At 43.3% G+C, this 19,962-nt stretch overlaps 1 protein-coding gene across 1 annotated transcript in view; it reads left to right on the top strand.

Moving 5' to 3' along the window:
* The window catches only part of LOC124758590 (chitotriosidase-1-like), a 73,263-nt gene that overhangs the window by 32,455 nt on the left and 20,846 nt on the right, over nucleotides 1-19,962 (top strand). Inside the window, exons 3-5 of the mRNA XM_047249084.1 lie at nucleotides 714-973; nucleotides 10,226-10,343; nucleotides 18,480-18,665. Coding sequence (XP_047105040.1) covers nucleotides 714-973; nucleotides 10,226-10,343; nucleotides 18,480-18,665 — 564 coding nt within the window. The remainder of the gene's footprint in view (nucleotides 1-713; nucleotides 974-10,225; nucleotides 10,344-18,479; nucleotides 18,666-19,962) is intronic.

The raw sequence follows: 19,962 nt of genomic DNA, 5'->3' as shown, positions 1-19,962 counted from the left end.
AAGTTTAGAGGGATTCGGGCACGTAAGGAGGCATATGGACAGTCGTTTTTCCCTCTCTTTATCCGCTAGCGGAACAGGCAAGGAAATGACTAGTAGTGGTACAGAGCACCCTACGCCACGCACCATATAGTGTCTTGCGGAGTATGTAAGTAAATGTAGATGCAGGTGTAGCTGTAGATCGCTAATCTCATTTCAGTTACTGGTCATCACCTTTCTTTTATGTACTACCGATCCATATTCTGTGCTCATAATACTGTTCATTCCATTCAACTTTCTCACTTTCACTGAATATAGCAATGGCACTAGTGGATCCTTTCATGATAAATTTTAATCCCGCTCTTGAGCCTTTCTTTTATATCCATCATTGCTTCTTTAAAGTAAAGATTGAACAGTAGGGTAAAAAGACTGTATCCTTGTCTTACACCATTTTTAATCCGAGCGTTTCTTTCTTGGTCTTCTATCCTTATTGTTCGCAAAGGGTTCCTACCTGTTTCTCAGACTAGCAAAGATGTTTGAGAGGTGGATGAAGACAGCTTTCTCATCAAAAAAGGTGCATAATGTGGGTCAGAGAGGCTAATTTGATACGGAAAGCGAGGCGAAATTGGTAGACATTCATAATGGAAAACTTTGACGCCAGGCAGGAAAAGGTGGAGGACGGGATGAGACGAGAGACTGACGACTGAAAGAAGCCTCCTCTTTGTGACCCTATACAGATGGCGTCCACGGCAACGTCGCGCAGCGCGTTCGCGACGAACGCGGTCTCGTTCCTGCAGCAGTATGGCTTCAAGGGCTTGCAGCTGGACTGGCAGTACCCGGGGCAGCGCGGCGGCAGCGCCGCGGACCGGGAGAACTTCGTACTACTGTGCCAGGAGCTGCACCAGCGCCTCGCCGACGCGGGGCTCTCCTTCGGCATCGCAGTGGGCGCCCTCCACGGCATGACCGAAACCTCCTACGACGTGCCCTCCCTCATCCCGTGAGTGCTGATGTGGTTTTAAGTCCGAAGGCTGGTTTAGCGCAGCTCCTCACTCTAGTATGGGCAAGCCACTTCAATTGTGCATAGCCACTGCAACCTAGATCCATTTGATCTACAGTCAAGCCGTCGCGCAGATACCACTGTCCGACCCCTGGCTCCCGGCCTCCACTCCTCGGACAACATACTACAAACAGAATTAAATACACCTATCGCAACACTTCCTCTGGTCACGACCGACCGCATTTACCTGTCCAGACCCTAAAGAACGCCCCCTCTCCTTTCTTGCCACTCTTGCAACGCTTGACAACACGATCCTCTCACAGGTTACAACCTCCAAACTCCTACATTTTCTCGAACTCCACTAGCCACCTACCGATACATCCTATTACCACACTATGAGCCTCACCTCAGTGTCCGTAAGGTCCAACCACTCCCGATTTATCCATCAGCACCTGAACCAACTCTACTTACTTCCTGTTAAGTATTATGGCTTCAGTCCGTACTTTTCCTCTGATGAGCAACTCATGCACTTCACTCACCTTGTATCCCACCAGTTCAACACCCAAAAATCCAAATTTTCGTCTCCCTCGACCTGGAGAACGCATATGACCGTGTATCGCATTCCAGTCTCCTTACCAAACTCCAGAGGTATGCACTTCCAATTAACTATGTCTGCCTTACAGCACCCTTCCAATCTAATCGCCCATTCTTTGTCACTAATAACAGTATCCACTTCCATACCATCCAGCCCACTGCAGATGTACTCCAGGCTCAGTCATCTCCCCTCTCCTTTCTCTCATCTACACTTCTGATACACCCAAACCACCTCTAGCAGTCCACTTGCATAATTATACTGATAACACCACTTTCCTCGCCCTCCACCCTGAACTCTAAAAATCCCAACGATCCCTCTAAATCCACCTCAATCAGTTTACCACCAATGGCTTCCCAAGATCGATCCCTCCAAAACCCAGGCGATATTCGTAGGACGAACCAGCCACAGCTTCCACCTCCTTGACTTCTGCCTTACCATTTACAACCGTCCTAGTCAGTTAACTAACACACTGAAGTACCTTAGACTAACACTTGATCACAAACTAACACAGAAACACCACCTACGAACCATTCAACAGAAAGCCCACAGTACACTAAAACTATGAAAACTACTAACTAGTTCAACTTGGTGTTTGCACCCCTTCAATATCTTCCACACCTACAAAACCTTGATCCGACCCATCTTCTCCCACGAATATGTTGCATAAATATCCTGCGGCCGTGGTGGCAGGGCGGTTCTAGGCGCTACAGTCTGGAACCGGGAAACCGCTACAGTTGCAGGTTCGTATCCTGCCTCGGGCATGGGTGTGTGTGATGTCCTTAGGTTAGTTAGGTTAGTTGGGTTTAAGTAGTTCTAAGTTCTAGGGGACTGATGACCTCAGAAGTTAAGTCCCATAGTGCTCAGAGCCATTTAAGCATATTTTTGCATGCATATCCGCTCCACCTGAGTTCCATTCGTCAGTCCAAGTCCTTCAAAGCCATACATTCCGCCTTGCTTTCCGCATCCGTTTACCTTCCCCCACGTGGATCTCCTACCGTCTCACCAAATTCCCACCCTTCCTTGCCCACATAGACCACCTCCGCATATCCTGCACTATCCGCGAACTATAGTTCAATTCATTTATCTTGGCGGTTCGCGCCAGCCCGCCCAGACGCGGGTGATTGCTGTGTTGCCAGTTGCACGCGCCAAGAGAAGCAGCGCCTTAGTATAGTTCGCAAACTTACGTTTAGGCGGGAGTGCGCAGTTTATGAAGTAAAGCCACCACGGCCGCATCAACCCTTCCGCTTCTACAGAGACGTGCTTCCCGCATTCTCGCGATGTGCGCGATTTTGTCATCATTGCACTGCTCGCCTGTGCAGACACATGGTGTTTCGACTGCTTTGACACACTTTATCATTCGATTTCACAAAAACTATTTGGCCCAAAAATTTGATTTTTACACTTCTTTTTGACTGATACCTTCCTCCCATAAGTGACTTAATTTTGTTTCGAAGTTCAACGCAGTTATTGTGCAGCGTTAGATGTAGTAAACCATTGCACGAAATTTTGAAGAGCTTGCAGAGGTAAAAAAGTCCATAGCGTGTACTTTCCGTATTGTCGATTTTAGTTGTCATTAGAAATTTCACAAAATTACATTCAAACGAATAAAATTCATGAAGTAAGACACTTCGATATTGTTTTTAAATAAAGAAAATATTATGCACCGAACAAAGCTTGAACTCAGAGCCTTTCGCTTAGCAGCCATACACTTTCACTATTACGCTAACGCAGCTCGTCATTCAATACATCTCCCAGAGGACTTTAAAATATCACGCAAAATACCGACAAACACTGTTGGTATGACTATGAATTATTCACGTTTCGTCGAAGTACAGTAGGAAATAAACAATTACCGCTGTTCTTTATTGCGAAAAAGCGGTTTGTGAGAATGATACAAACACCTTTCCTTGCTATCGCCTGAATTAGGAGGCTTATTGCATGTTTGGTTTAATTAATTAATAGAATATGAAGCAATTGGTATAAAGAATGCTTTTTCCAGACTTTCTATAAAAGAAAGTCTGCTATCAAGACACTGCTTTTGTTCAATTACTTTATTTATGACTGAAGGTTTCTAAAACTGAAGGCACTCGTCCTTGCTCTCCACTGCAATCGAGCTCTGGCAACATCGTTCTCTGTTCATGGGCTGCCTGTGTTTTGTGACGTCAGATGCGCAGAACGAACCTAAACTCGGCCGCCGTCATAAATGACGCGCACTTTAGATTCCAATAACCTCAATGTTCTCACTCCGACCACTATTCCTGGTATGCTGCCGCATCTATACCAACACATTCCACATCCATACACCAACACACACTCCCTACCGTAACCCACCGCAACTTCAACCGTCTACCCTCCCAGATAATGAAATCCTCCGCGATCTTTGAAGACCTCGGCTGTAAACAATGATAAGCGATATTCTGATCGATTTGAGAAATTTTGCGGTTAAGTTTCAATAAATACCCATAAATAAGATATTGCATGTACATTCTATGTGATTTTTTTATTCATATAAGTCGCTGCCTTCACTCATATCTGTCGTAACGACATATTTTTAAAATGATAATTCCACTTACAAATACGCAGGCTCTTTATTGGGGTCATATGTATCCACACCATCGTCCAATACGTAACGCTCGCAGCTGGAAAGTACTTTCTTGGCACGGCCACAGATACGTTACAATCACAGTCAGCGACGTTTGTGGCATCACTGTCTACATGCACACATCCAGCCAAAGCCGCGACTGGCTAGAAAATGAATTTCGAGACAGAGCTGCTATCCTTCGGATTATCGGGGAACTTTCAACTAATACGTCTAAAGCACATCACTTACTAAATTTTGCATGCAATGACTCAGTTTCCATCGAGTGTCGCTTGTCACTGTTTACAGCCACCTATCCCACTCCACTCCAACCCTGCCCAGTCAGCAAACTACACTTTATTTTCTGTCTTCTCACCATCCATTCCAGGGCCTACCTTCACCTCCATAGATACTACCCATCGGATCCATATAGTGACAACCACATCCTTCAACCTCATAGATCTTTTCCTCTCTCCAGTATCTTTTTTTCCCAAGTTCATGTCTTACAGCTTTTTAGTGGAAGTGAAGCGATCCCCTCTAAAAGAACGTCACCGTTGCTACATCAACTTTTAAACATATATTTTTGTTTTTGTCAATACATTTTTGTCTTTCAATTTTAAATTAAAAAAAATAAACAGTTGAACGTTATGTAAACACCAAAAAATTTCTTATTTAAATATATTTGTAAATTTTTCACATTTAAGTCACATTTTGACGTTATAAATATTTTAAAGCTTTTGGCTAAAGAGCGGGCAAAAACCCCTTCCCACATAGGGCAAGGAGGATTAAACAACAATAAAGCAAAAAAGGTCAAGCCTTTAGCGTACCAACAGTATGCGCATAGGTACAGTGTACATGTCAAGTAAGTCATAGACGTTACTCTGTAGAGGCGTTAACATTTGCTCCTATACACGATGACGAATCCAGAGGGCACGGGAGGGGGACCGGGGAGCGCTATGGGGCTGCAGCTCTCTCCCCCACCCCAGGACTATGCCTTTTTAATCTTAATTTTCCAAAAAAATGGGAGGGTGGGGAGCAATTAATGTTCTTTGTACCATAACTTCCAGTCTCGAAAGCGCTAATACTCTAGAGCACAAGCCCCCCCCCCCTCCCCCCCCCCCTCACCAAACCAAACAAAAATCTTGGATTCGCCACACCCTATAGATACACCAACCTTTCATATTTACCAAATTGACGACTTTTTGATACATCAAGATATGTTTAGGGACCGATCCCTTCTTTTAGTCATCTTGTGTCATAAATTACTTTTCTCCCCAGTTCGATTCTTCTATGTCACTTCTTTTTCTGCCCGAACAACAAAAACCGTGGACTAATTTTAGTGTGTCATTTCGTGATCTAATTCCCGCGGAATCATCTAATTTAACCAGACTAAATTCCATTACCCTTGATTTACTTTTGGTGACATTCATCTAATAACCTCTTTTCAAGACACTATCCATTCCGTTCAGCTTAACAACTAAGCCAGCCCGTTGTTGTTTCCGACAGAATTACAATGTCATCGGAAAACCTCAAAGTTTCTACTTCTCCTCTCTGAATTTTAATCCCCTTCTAAATTTAAATTGATTTTCTCCACGATGTGCTCAATGAACAGAAGTATAACATATAGGATAGGCTACAACATTATTCTACCGCTTTCTCAATAAGTGTTTCCATTCCATATCCGACTCTTATAACTGTAGTCTGATTTCTGCACAAGTCGTAGATAATATCTCACTCCCTGTAATTTATCCCTCCTGCTTTCAGAATTTTAGTGAGTGTATTTCAATCAACATTGACAAAAACTTTAAATCTATAAATGCTATAAACGTAAATTTCCCTTTCTTCAGTCTATCTTCTAAGGTGAGTTGTAGCGCCGCTATTGCCTCGCGCGTCCCTACGTTTCTCCAAAAACCAAACTGATTTTTCCCAAGGTTGGCTTCTCAGTTTTTCCAGTCATCTGTAGAAAGGTCATGACTTATTAAGCTGATGGATGGAAAAATTCAAACCTGTGAGTGCGCTGTGGGGCAATTGGAGCTGTGACATGTGGTCGCTATGCAGATATTATCTGATTACTCAAAAAGAATTACTTAAGTTCATGAGAAAACTAAGCTCTGTCCACATTCAATTTTAGTGATTCATTTTTCATTTTGCTGTCTGTTGCCTTATGTAAGCCTGTGTATTGTACCACAGATCATCTGATATTTATTTAATATATTCTGTATGTTTGCAATAGGTCGCTTACTTCACAACTTAAAATATTAAAATGGGAAAGTTTCTCTAAAACATGACCGTTTAGCACTATTTTCGAACGTTCTGGATCGTGCAGTTTAAATGCCATAGTCCCAGCCTTTCTGTGAGAAGTATTAAAGTTGTTATCCTTGTATACGTGACCCAGGAAATATATTGCCTTTCCAGAACGTCATCAGTCTCTTAAAAATTATTTGGTCGTCAACGATCATTATAGCGTCTATTTAGTTATGTGGTCCTTTTTTAATGTTCCTGTTGACCTTGGTGCTTCATTTCCCAACAGTTTCGTTAACATAGATATTAAAATGCGTAGGCGATGAGCTACAGCCATGTGTCACAGCTCTGTTAACTATTACGGTTCCAGTCTTATCCCTACCCCAGTACCGGTTGTCCAGCGAAGGAATCCCTGATTTCAGAATTAAATATCTCGAGTACTAAGATCGAGAGACGAATGCTAGAAAAGGTATGTTCACCGTGAAAGCTGTAACAATGTTATACAGAAGTTACACAGGAGTTTCGAAATACACTGCCGAAAAAAATTAGTACACTTTTTTAGAGGTTTCCAATTCACTCAAGATTTGTTATTGCAACAGTGCATATGGAGTACATGAAATGATTACATTTACAGATCAATAGCAAGAGCGGTTCTGAGGCACCAGGTATCGATCCATGCTGAAACACTAATGTTAGTTCGTGGCGCAACCTCCACAGGTGGGAATGCAGGCGCCCACTTTGGCATCTAGACAATCGTACGGATGGCGAATACTGTCCTGGGACACGTTGTGCCACACGCTTGCTTGACTGGTACACGTAGTTCTGTAAGAGTCACACGAGTCACTTCTCGTCTCGTCATACCACACTCGTGCTATATTGGAGACAAGTCCGGGGATAGTGTGGGACAGAGAAGTTGCTGCATATCTTGCAGAGCGCCTTGAGTTTCACGGCCAGTGTGTGGGCCAGCTATATCCTGTTGGAGCAACACGTCACCTTCCTGTTGCAAGAACCGCCAAAGAACGGGTCTAACAACATTCTTTCTATGTGTACTAATTTGTTTCCGACAGTGTAGTTCAAATAGCTGCTAACAAATGTCGATGCACACTGTGCAGCTCATTCAGTATCAGTGTGGATAATTAACCTCGTCATCCGCAAGCAATCTTTGCAATCACATCAAAATCTTTTAGAAATGTCCATCATTCGCAATACGGGGGTGGCACAAACGAACAATGAAATTTGTCATTCAATCTTGTAGTGTCTCGACGGAAATGGATTCAGGTGCCACACAGATTGCCGATTCAAGCTCGTCCAGCATGTTGGGATGGTCCGACATACAGTGTCTTTCAATGTTCCCCACAAGAAGAAGTCACTTGCAGTCAGATTTGGCAAATATGGAGGCTAATCCATTCCTGTGCCAGTAAATTTGCGATAATCCATCGCAGTGACTCTATTCCCGAAGTATTCATCAAGAAACCGAAACTCCTGTTCGGTTCAATGTGGTCTGGCATTAACCACTCGGTGCCTGGTCGAGCCTCCAACGCTAGAGGTGTAGCGACAAATTGTTCCAAAATAACAACGTAACGTTCACTAGTGATAGATTTGCGCATAAAGAAAGGTCCAATAAATCCTCTGCTGAATACGACAGCCCAAACAGTAACTTTGGGAAACAGTGGTTTCGCTTCTGACGAATGGGGATCTTTTACTCTATTCTCAGCTTCATTATGCATCGCAAGTAGCTGGGGAAAGAAAGTTAGATTTTGATCGAATGTTAGTTCCATGTATTTTGGTATTTTAGTTACAGTGCATCACAAAAGTATTCGACCACCCTCATTGTTCTTGAAATGTGAAGCTCTCTTCGAACATTTGAGGCCCACGAGAAGCAATTGCCGATCCATTCTGTAGTGTGAATATTGTCTGACAATGTACCACAAGCAGGTCGCTGTATAATATAATTAACTACGTGCAATGTATATTTGCATTATAAGACACCACAACATGCCGTCACTTTATTATTCGGGCACATGTCGTATAGGTGGCGGTGGTGTTAGCTGCAGACTGAGCAGGCTCATTCTGTGCTGCGTTTCCGTGTCGTTAACACGCATGGTGCACAGTACGATGGGGCGGAAAGGAAACAATACGACATTTCAAAAGAGATGCAATGTATATTTGCATTATAAGACACCACAACATGCAGTCACTTTATTATTCGGGCACATGTCGTATAGGTGGCGGTGGTGTTAGCTGCAGACTGAGCAGTACTCGTTATTTTCCATCACGCTGAAGAACGTTCCGATAGACAGATTGCCAAATTGTTAGAAATGAGTAAGAGTACTGTAGGTGACATTATACGCATATTCAACAGAGGAAATAGAACTGAAGATAAACGCAAAACAGGGCGACCAAAGATGCTGAGTAGAAGAGAGGAAACCGGAGTAATTAGAAAAATTAAAAGAAGTCCAAGATTGCCGGCAACGAAAATTGCTGCCGCAGTGCAGCAGGAATATGGGAAGGGCGCACACCCTGAAACAGTCGGACGAATTATCAGACGAGAGGGGTATAGTGGTCGAGTAAGCAGGAAGAAGCCTATGATAAGTGAGAGGAATAGAAAGAACAGACTGGACTTTGCGAAGCAGCACCTAAATAAAAGTGTTAGTTGGTGGGACGAAGTAATTTTTGTCGATGAATGTCAAGTGCAGATGTTCTCCTCAAACGGAACGCCAGTGACTTGGAGAAAACCACGTGAGGAATTTCAATCGAAGCATCTGCAACCCACATTTAAATACGGTGGTGTGGATGTCATGATTTGTGGTTCCATGTCGTGATCTGGGGTAGGCGAATTAGCATTCATTGAAGGTACAATGAACAAGCATAAGTATCTGAACAACCTAAAAGAGAACTTACTGCAAAGTGCTACAAGTTTCGGGCTTTCGAGGACGTTCAAATTGTATCAAGACAATGATACGAAGCATAAAGCGGATATTGTGAGACTATGGAAGCAGAATAATTGCCCTAAAGTTTTGGATATCCCTCCTCAGAGTCCAGACTTGAACCCAATAGAAAATCTTTGGAGTGAATTGAAGCGAAAAGTACGACAAACGCCAGTGACATCAAAACAAGCTTTAAAGGAACGATTACTGGAAGAATGGCGACAAATAAGCTCTGATTATATGCGAAAGCTCATTCACGGCATGCCTAAACGCTTGGAACAAGTGATTAAGCAAAAAGAACTGCATACAAGGTATTAAAATGTACGAGGTTGTTATTCTTATACTTGTCGCACGAAAACTTTTGTAACTGTGATAGTGGGCATGTTTCTTTATGTATCGTTGTTTATGTTGTTTGAGTTAAGATTGCAAATAAGAAAATGCTTTTCTGTTATTTATTACATAGTCCTGTACCATTTTATGCTGAGACTGTTCCTGTAATATGTATTGTCTGTATATTATTAAGTAAAAATAAAACATAACACTAGTGGCCGAATACTTTTATGAGTCACTGTAGGTGGATGAGACTGATGTGGACTGTTCGTAGGAGGACACTCCAGCAAAGACCTCGGGTGGTTTTTCCCTCACTTATTGCCTGGTTTCTTACGAGGGTGACTAGATTAACCGCTGGCTGTGCCAAGCAGTATTGTTGTTCAGACAGAATTGAATGAAACAGGAACACAAGAGCTTAGAATTAAACGAAAATAAAATTCCGAAATCAAGGGTTGAGGGCGATTGTTCATCATTAATGAATGGGACAAATGCTAAATGAATTGAGTAAATGTCTTAGAATAGATGATGTGAAAATGAGTTTCAGACTAATGAAGGTGCCAACACCCGCTGTTCTGCTTCAGATACGTGGACTGGGTGAACCTGATGTCTTACGACTACGCTACAGCGTCGACCGACAGGCTAACGGCCAATATGGCTCCCCTGTGGCCACGGCTCAACGTCACCAGCTACCTGAACGTGGTAAGCGCAACGCTACAGCTCAGCCCGCAAAATTCAGTCCATTGGTTCTCAAGTCCTCCCACCTTCACCCCAGGCTGGTAACATGCTTTGCTGGGTTTCGGGAACACGCTTTGTATACTTCATACACCAATAGCAAACTTTGTGGCATATTTCACTGGCATGTCTATCGTCTTACATTCAGACTGCAAGCTCCCGACTAATTACTTCCAGATATTCATTGCTTAGTTAGATAAGGAAATTTGCACCTAAGTGCTCTCCCGATATCATTCAGGAAATCAGTCATTATTCAAAAACAGTCAGTTCCAGACCGCTACTTTGGTCAGTAACGCCAGGACACTCCGAATTGTAAACTGTACACTTCTATTGTGAGTTTGAATTCTCTAACTTTATCTTCGTGGTCTTTTAGCAAGATACACATAGAGCGAAGCAACATATTAAAAGGTCCAGTCATATTTGCGTGACCGCCACCTACGTTTAATGGAATGGAAATGAGCGTTTGGCGTCATTGGCCGGGAGGCCCCTTGTGGGGCAGGTCCGGCCGCCTTGGTGCAGGTCTTACTACATTCAACGCTGCTACCGCCTGGACGGGTTTATATCGATAATTAGTCGGTACTGGCTGATCACTGTATTTTCGTAATATACTAGGAGAACTTCCGATACATCTACATTCGTCACAACACAACCAAAGACGGTGCGGAACAAGACAGTAATAAAACATAGCTAAACATGGTTGGTTCAACAAGACAGAGATGAAATATTGATACGTCGAAAGTTAAATCTTTGCCGCTGAAATAAATTTATGTATCATAGCAAGTAATGACAAAGAGTACAAAAAACATGTGAGATACTAATCATAATATGCAAGTACAATTACAGATCTCTGATGGCGGGCAAATAATTCAAAATTTGTACAAAAATAAAATTGTATCATTTCTCAAAATATGCAAGATTTCAACCACAATACACGTGGCAATTCGGTCGTAATTTAATTCTGGTATAATGTTTTTTTGTTTTTTTTTCTTTTTTTTTTTTTTTTTTAATACAAATGGCTCGTGTATTGGCGCCACTGGTAAAACTTTTAGGTTAAGCAGCACATGTCAAGGCTAAATTTCGATTGTTGTATCACACTTTACAAGCACAACGGATCTTCTAATTAAATATTTCCACACCTAAATTTTCTTTCTAATTTATTAAAATCCACGTAGCGCACTTATTGTCACTACAGAAATATATTCTAGGTTAGTAGATGACCACAGTTCGATTTTGTTCCATGCATTAAATTCGTTTGTTGTTGTTGTGGTCTTCAGTCCTGAGACTGGTTTGATGCAGCTCTCCATGCTACTCTATCCTGTGCAAGCTTCTTCGTCTCCCAGTACCTACTGCAACCTACATCCTTCTGAATCTGCTTAGTGTATACATCTCTTGGTCTCCCTCTACGATTTTTACCCTCCACGCTGCCCTCCAGTACTAAATTGGTGATCCCTTGATGCCTCAGAACATGTCCTACCAACCGATCCCTTCTTCTGGTCAAGTTGTGCCACAAACTTCTCTTCTCCCCAAGCCTATTCAATACTTCCTCATTAGTTATGTGATCTACCCATCTAATCTTCAGCATTCTTCTGTAGCACCACATTTCGAAAGCTTCTATTCTCTTCTTGTCCAAACTATTTATCGTCCATGTTTCGCTTCCATACATGGCTACACTCCATACAAATACTTTCAGAAATGACTTCCTGACACTTAAATCTATACTCGATGTTAACAAATTTCTCTTCTTCAGAAACGCTTTCCTTGCCATTGCCAGTCTACATTTTATATCCTCTCTACTTCGACCATCATCAGTTATTTTGCTCCCCAAATAGCAAAACTCCTTTACTACTTTAAGTGTCTCATTTCCTAATCTAATTCCCTCAGCATCACCCGACTTAATTCGACTACATTCCATTATCCTCGTTTTGCTTTTGTTGATGTTCATCTTATATCCTCCTTTCAAGACACTGTCCATTCCATTCAACAGCTCTTCCAAGTCCTTTGCTGTCTCTGACAGAATTACAATGTCATCGGCAAACCTCAAAGTTTTTATTTCTTCTCCATGGATTTTAATACCTACTCTGAATTTTTCTTTTGTTTCCTTTACTGCTTGCTCAATATACACATTGAATAACATCGGGGAGAGGCTACAACCCTGTCTTACTCCCTTCCCAACCACTGCTTCCCTTTCATGTCCCTCGACTCTTATAACTGCCATCTGGTTTCTGTACAAATTGTAAATAGCCTTTCGCTCCCTGTATTTTACCCCTGCCACCTTTAGAATTTGAAAGAGAGTATTCCAGTCAACATTGTCAAAAGCTTTCTCTAAGTCTACAAATGCTAGAAACGTAGGTTTGTCTTTCCTTAATCTTTCTTCTAAGATAAGTCGTAAGGTCAGTATTGCCTCACGTGTTCCAGTGTTTCTACGGAATCCAAACTGATCTTCCCCGATGTTGGCTTCTACTAGTTTTTCCATTCGTCTGTAAAGAATTCGTGTTAGTATTTTGCAGCTGTGACTTATTAAACTGATTGTTCGGTAATTCTCACATCTGTCAACACCTGCTTTCTTTGGGATTGGAATTATTATACTCTTCTTGAAGTCTGAGGGTATTTCACCTGTTTCATACATCTTGCTCACCAGATGGTAGAGTTTTGTCAGGACTGGCTCTCCCAAGGTTATCAGTAGTTCTAGTGGAATGTTGTCTACTCCGGGGGCCTTGTTTCGACTCAGGTCTTTTAGTGGTCGGTCAAACTCTTCACGCAGTACCGTATCTCCCATTTCATCTTCATCTACATCCTCTTCCATTTCCAGAATATTGTCCTCAAGTACATCGCCCTTGTACAGACCCTCTATATACTCCTTCCACCTTTCAGCTTTCTCTTCTTTGCTTAGAACTGGGTTTCCATCTGAGCTCTTGATATTCATGCAAGTCGTTCTCTTATCTCCAAAGGTCTCTTTAATTTTCCTGTAGGCAGTATCTATCTTACCCCTAGTGAGATAAGCCTCTACATTCTTACATTTGTCCTCTAGCCATCCCTGCTTAGCCATTTTGCACTTCCTGTCGATCTCATTTTTGAGACGTTTGTATTCCTTTTTGCCTGCTTCATTTACTGCATTTTTATATTTTCTCCTTTCATCAATTAAATTCAATATTTCTTCTGTTACCCAAGGATTTCTACTAGCCCTCGTCTTTTTACCTACTTGATCGTCTGCTGCCTTCACTACTTCATCCCTCAAAGCTACCCATTCTTCTTCTACTGTATTTCTTTCCCCCATTCCTGTCAATTGTTCCCTTATGCTCTCCCTGAAACTCTCTACAACCTCTTGTTTAGTCAATTTATCCAGGTCCCATCTACTTAAATTCCCACCTTTTTGCAGTTTCTTCAGTTTTAATCTACAGGTCATAACCAATAGATTGTGGTCAGAGTCCACATCTGCCCCTGGAAATGTCTTACAATTTAAAACCTGGTTCCTAAATCTCTGTCTTACCATTATATAATCTATCTGATACCTTCTAGTATCTCCAGGGTTCTTCCATGTATACAACCTTCTTTCATGATTCTTAAACCAAGTGTTAGCTATGATTATGTTGTGCTCTGTGCAAAATTCTACCAGGCGGCTTCCTCTTTCATTTCATAGCCCCAATCCATATTCACCTACTACGTTTCCTTCTCTCCCTTTTCCTACACTCGAATTCCAGTCACCCATGACTATTAAATTTTCGTCACCCTTCACTATCTGAATAATTTCTTTTATCTCATCATACATTTCTTCAATTTCTTCGTCATCTGCAGAGTTAGTTGGCGTATAAACTTGTACTACTGTAGCAGGTGTGGGCTTCGTATCTATCTTGGCCACAATAATGCGTTCACTATGCTGTTTGTAGTAGCTTACCCGCATTCCTATTTTCCTATTCATTATTAAGCCTACTCCTGCTTTACCCCTATTTGATTTTGTGTTTATAACCCTGTAGTCACCTGACCAGAAGTCTTGTTCCTCCTGCCACCGAACTTCACTAATTCCCACTATATCTAACTTTAACCTATCCATTTCCCTTTTTAAATTTTCTAACCTACCCGCCCGATTAAGGGATCTGACATTCCACGCTCCGATCCGTAGAACGCCAGTTTCCTTTCTCCTGATAACGACATCCTCTTGAGTAGTCCCCGCCCGGAAATCCGAATGGGGGACTATTTTACCTCCGGAATATTTTACCCAAGAGGACGTCATCATCATTTAATCATACAGTAAAGCCCATTTAAATACGCAAAATAAGTTTTTCTGTAACAATGCAAAATACACCTGGGCATTACTGCTGATCTAACTTACAGCTTAAAGTGCACTTGTCAAAAAGAATTAACAAAGTAAACACCTTTATTCAAACATGTAAATACACCAATAACTCTTTGAATACCAAGGTCAGTCGAACATTATAGTGACCCGTTACCAGGGTATCAGTTTCATCAAGCAGTTTCAGACGTTGTCATCTTCTGCTATTACACAGTGGAAGCTTGGTGAAAACTGTATTCCTTCCAATCTCTCGGTAATTTATTACAAAAATGTTGCCTAATTAAAGTAAGCATTACACAGAGAGAAGAAATTTACTGTGCTGTATAAATCAGAGAGATGAAGTCATCTGCTGCGTATGTCAGCTACTGCTGGGGTGTCAGCTACTGAAGAAACCTGTATTCCTTTCTGTCCCACTGCAGTACATTATGATGTTACGTCATTAAATCAAGCAGTACAGTGCCAGACAGGAAATTACTGAGCTGTATGAATCGGAGTGATGAAATTTAATAAGGCAAACAGTTTTTCAGAGATAGGGCACTATGCAATGTGTGTGCGTGTGTGTGTGTGTGTGTGTGTGTGTGTACGTGTATGTGTGTTTGTTTCTGTGTGCGTGTAAAATTTATAAGAATGTGCCCTGGAAAAAGTAGCACCTTGCTCCACAACTGTATCAACTTGCTCTGAAACTGTATCATCTTGTTGCTGAAAGTGTATCAGCTTGCCCCAGAATTGTATCTACTTGCCCTAAAAATGTATCAGCTTTCCCTGAAACTGCATCAGTTTGCCCTCAAACTATATCAGTTTGCCCCAAAACTGAATTAACTTGTCCCAAAACTGTACCAACTTGCCCCATAACTGTAACAACCAACTTAAATCTGAAGTCCCTATGTGCTCAAAATACTTGTAATCAGATACTTTGACGTTGTTTCCCTTTGTTGAAGCCATTATCTTACATTTATAGACATTGAAAGAGAGCTGACCAACAATCGAGCCATTCCTGTAATTTCTCCCGACCGTGCAGCAGCGATACTCTCCAATATACCGGGTGATCAAAAAGTCAGTATAAATTTGAAAACTTAATAAACCATGGAATAATGTAGATAGAGAGGTAAAAATTGACACACATGCTTGGAATGACATGGGGTTTTATTAGAACAAAAAAAAAACAAAGTTCACAAAACGTCAGTGTCTGCGCACGACAATCGTGTATAAAAGGAACTGTAATGAGAGAGAGAATCAGATGCGCCAGCAGTCGCAGCATATTGACGTTACCTGAAAAGGCGCTTTTGGTGAAGCTGTATTATCAGAATGGGGAATGTGCTAGTTCAGCGTTACGATCCTATTGCCATAGGAAGGGAATTCGAACGGGTAAAGGTCCGTTGACAAATGCAGCTGTGGCGAGAATGATTTCGAAGTTCGAAGCCACGGGTTGTTTAGACGATAGACCCCGTAGTGGCCGACCGAGCACAAGGCGTAATGCTGCTGAGACAGTTCAGGAAGAAATGGAGACTGTAGAGGATTCGTCTATGCGTGGGGAAGTCAGCGCTCGTTCAGTCGCACGTCGCACCGGCATTCCATACACTACTGTTTGGTTGGCACTTACGCGTACCTTCCGATGCTATCCGTACAAAATCCATCAGCATCATGAACTGATACCTGGCGATTTAGTGAAACGGAGGGCATTTGCGGTGTGGGCGTTTCAAAAGATGGCGGAAGATGACGACTGGTTGAGTAACGTGTTGTGGACCGACGAAGCTCATTTCACGCTCCGAGGGTCTGTCAACGCCCACAACTGCAGAATTCGGGCTACCGAAAATCCTAGAACTGTCGTGGAAACTCCACTGCACGACGAGAAAGTCACGGTATGGGTTGGATTTACCACATCTACCGTTATCGGGCCCTTTTTCTTCGAGGAAATGCGTGATTGTGGTTTTCTTCCCGTAAAGAACATCATCTTTGCTTTGTCTTACTTTGTTATGCTAATTATTCCTATTCTTATCATTTTTTTAACTTTTGTATTTTTTTGGTTCTACTAAAACCCCCTGTCATTCCAAGCATGATTGTCAATTTGTACCTCTCTATCTACATTATTCCGTGATTTATTCAGTTTTCAATGTTATACTGACTTTTTAATCACCCTGTATAACTACATCTACATCTACATCTACATTGATACTCCGCAAGCCACCCAACGGTGTGTGGCGGAGGGCACTTTACGTGCCACTGTCATTACCTCCCTTTCCTGTTCCAGTCGCATATGGTTCGCGGGAAGAACGACTGTCTGAAAGCCTCCGTGCGCGCTCTAATCTCTCTAATTTTACATTCGTGATCTCCTCGGGAGGTATAAGTAGGGGGAAGCAATATATTCGATACCTCATCCAGAAACGCACCCTCTCGAAACCTGGACAGCAAGCTACACCGCGATGCAGAGCGCCTCTCTTGCAGAGTCTGCCACTTGAGTTTATTAAACATCTCCGTAACGCTATCACGGTTACCAAATAACCCTGTGACGAAACACGCCGCTCTTCTTTGGATCTTCTCTATCTCCTCCGTCAGACCGATCTGGTTCAAATGGTTCTGAGCACTATGGGACTCAACTGCTGAGGTCATTAGTCCCCTAGAACTTAGAACTAGTTAAACCTAACTAACCTAAGGACATCACAAACATCCATGCCCGAGGCAGGATTCGAACCTGCGACCGTAGCGGTCTTGCGGTTCCAGACTGCAGCGCCTTTAACCGCACGGCCACTTCGGCCGGCAGACCGATCTGGTACGGATCCCACACTGATGAGCAATACTCAAGTATAGGTCGAACGAGTGTTTTGTAAGCCACCTCCTTTGTTGATGGACTACATTTTCTAAGCACTCTCCCAATGAATCTCAACCTGGTACCCGCCTTACCAACAATTAATTTTATATGATCATTCCACTTCAAATCGTTCCGCACTCATACTCCCAGATATTTTACAGAAGTAACTGCTACCAGTGTTTGTTCCGCTATCATATAATCATACAATAAAGGATCCTTCTTTCTATGTATTCGCAATACATTACATTTGTCTATGTTAAGGGTCAGTTGCCACTCCCTGCACCAAGTGCCTATCCGCTGCAGATCTTCCTGCATTTCGCTACAATTTTCTAATGCTGCAACTTCTCTGTATACTACAGCATCATCCGCGAAAAGCCGCATGGAACTTCCGACACTATCTACTAGGTCATTTATATATATTGTGAAAAGCAATGGTCCCATAACAGTCCCCTGTGGCACGCCAGAGGTTACTTTAACGTCTGTAGACGTCTCTCCATTGATAACAACATGCTGTGTTCTGTTTGCTAAAAACTCTTCAATCCAGCCACACAGCTGGTCTGATATTCCGTAGGCTTTTACTTTGTTTATCAGGCGACAGTGCGGAACTGTATCGAACGCCTTCTGTAAGTCAAGGAAAATAGCATCTACCTGGGAGCCTGTATCTAATATTTTCTGGGTCTCATGAACAAATAAAGCGAGTTGGGTCTCACACGATCGCTGTTTCCGGAATCCATGTTGATTCCTACATAGGAGATTCTGGGTTTCCAGAAATGACATGATACGCGAGCAAAAAACATGTTCTAAAATTCTACAAGAGATCGACGTCAGAGATATAGGTCTATAGTTTTGCGCATCTGCTCGACGACCCTTCTTGAAGACTGGGACTACCTCCTCAAACAATCTCCGAGTGGTGCTGGGTCCCATTTGATAAGTCATTTACGTCTACATGGAGAATATTAGAGGTCCTACAAGGCTTTCTTGGTGCATTCGTGCATTCCTGTGTCTACAGGACGCAACAGTGCAGGAGTGGATCTCTGCGGGCGCTCCGGCGGCGAAGCTGCGCGTGGGCGCCCCGTTCTACGGGCGCACCTACACCCTGGCCAACCCCGACTCGCACGGCCTGGGTGCGCCGGTAGTCGGTGCGGGCGTCGCCGGCGCCTACACCCAGGAGGCGGGGCTCCTCGCTTACTTCGAGGTACGTAGCCAGCAAGGCAGTTCAGTCTGCCTGGCGCAGCGAGCGACGCAGTTCCCACCAAATGGTCTTTAACTGATCAATATATTGCAATAATTTTACTCTAGTCTCAGTCATTATACGAGTAGTAGTCGAAGGATACGAGCCATTCTGTCTTGGAAATGCACTGGCGGGATTGAAATGGCCTCGAAATTATTTGGAGCTATTATTAGTGAACGAAATTATTTATGCTATTTTGTCCAAAACTGGCATTCTGAGATCACTGTAGTAGGCTAAAGACTGCTCAGATTTCTTCACTACTATGCCGTCTGTAACAGTATCAACACTAGCAAGCACAATGAATTACAAAAATTACAAAAGTCAACGACTTACAATAATACACTGACGGCGAAAAACATCGCAACAGGAAAAAATAACTAATGTAGAGTAATGAAACTCCGGATATACATTTGCCTAGGTAACATACACTCCTGGAAATGGAAAAAAGAACACATTGACACCGGTGTGTCAGACCCACCATACTTGCTCCGGACACTGCGAGAGGGCTGTACAAGCAATGATCACACGCACGGCACAGCGGACACACCAGGAACCGCGGTGTTGGCCGTCGAATGGCGCTAGCTGCGCAGCATTTGTGCACCGCCGCCGTCAGTGTCAGCCAGTTTGCCGTGGCATACGGAGCTCCATCGCAGTCTTTAACACTGGTAGCATGCAGCGACAGCGTGGACGTGAACCGTATGTGCAGTTGACGGACTTTGAGCGAGGGCGTGTAGTGGGCATGCGGGAGGCCGTGTGGACGTACCGTCGAATTGCTCAACACGTGGGGCGTGAGGTCTCCACAGTACATCGATGTTGTCGCCAGTGGTCGGCGGAAGGTGCACGTGCCCGTCGATCTGGGACCAGACCGCAGCGACGCACGGATGCACGCCAAGACCGTAGGATCCTACGCAGTGCCGTAGGGGACCGCACCGCCACTTCCCAGCAAATTAGGGACACTGTTGCTCCTGGGGTATCGGCGAGGACCATTCGCAACCGTCTCCATGAAGCTGGGCTACGGTCCCGCACACCGTTAGGCCGTCTTCCGCTCACGCCCCAACATCGTGCAGCCCGCCTCCAGTGGTGTCGCGACAGGCGTGAATGGAGGGACGAATGGAGACGTGTCGTCTTCAGCGATGAGAGTCGCTTCTGCCTTGGTGCCAATGATGGTCGTATGCGTGTTTGGCGCCGTGCAGGTGAGCGCCACAATCAGGACTGCATACGACCGAGGCACACAGGGCCAACACCCGGCATCATGGTGTGG

This window comes from Schistocerca piceifrons, chromosome 1 (genome assembly GCF_021461385.2).
Source record: "Schistocerca piceifrons isolate TAMUIC-IGC-003096 chromosome 1, iqSchPice1.1, whole genome shotgun sequence".
Classification (NCBI taxonomy): domain Eukaryota; kingdom Metazoa; phylum Arthropoda; class Insecta; order Orthoptera; family Acrididae; genus Schistocerca; species Schistocerca piceifrons.
The sequence above is the reverse complement of the archived record's forward strand: the minus strand, read 5'-3'. Positions and strand labels throughout refer to the sequence as shown.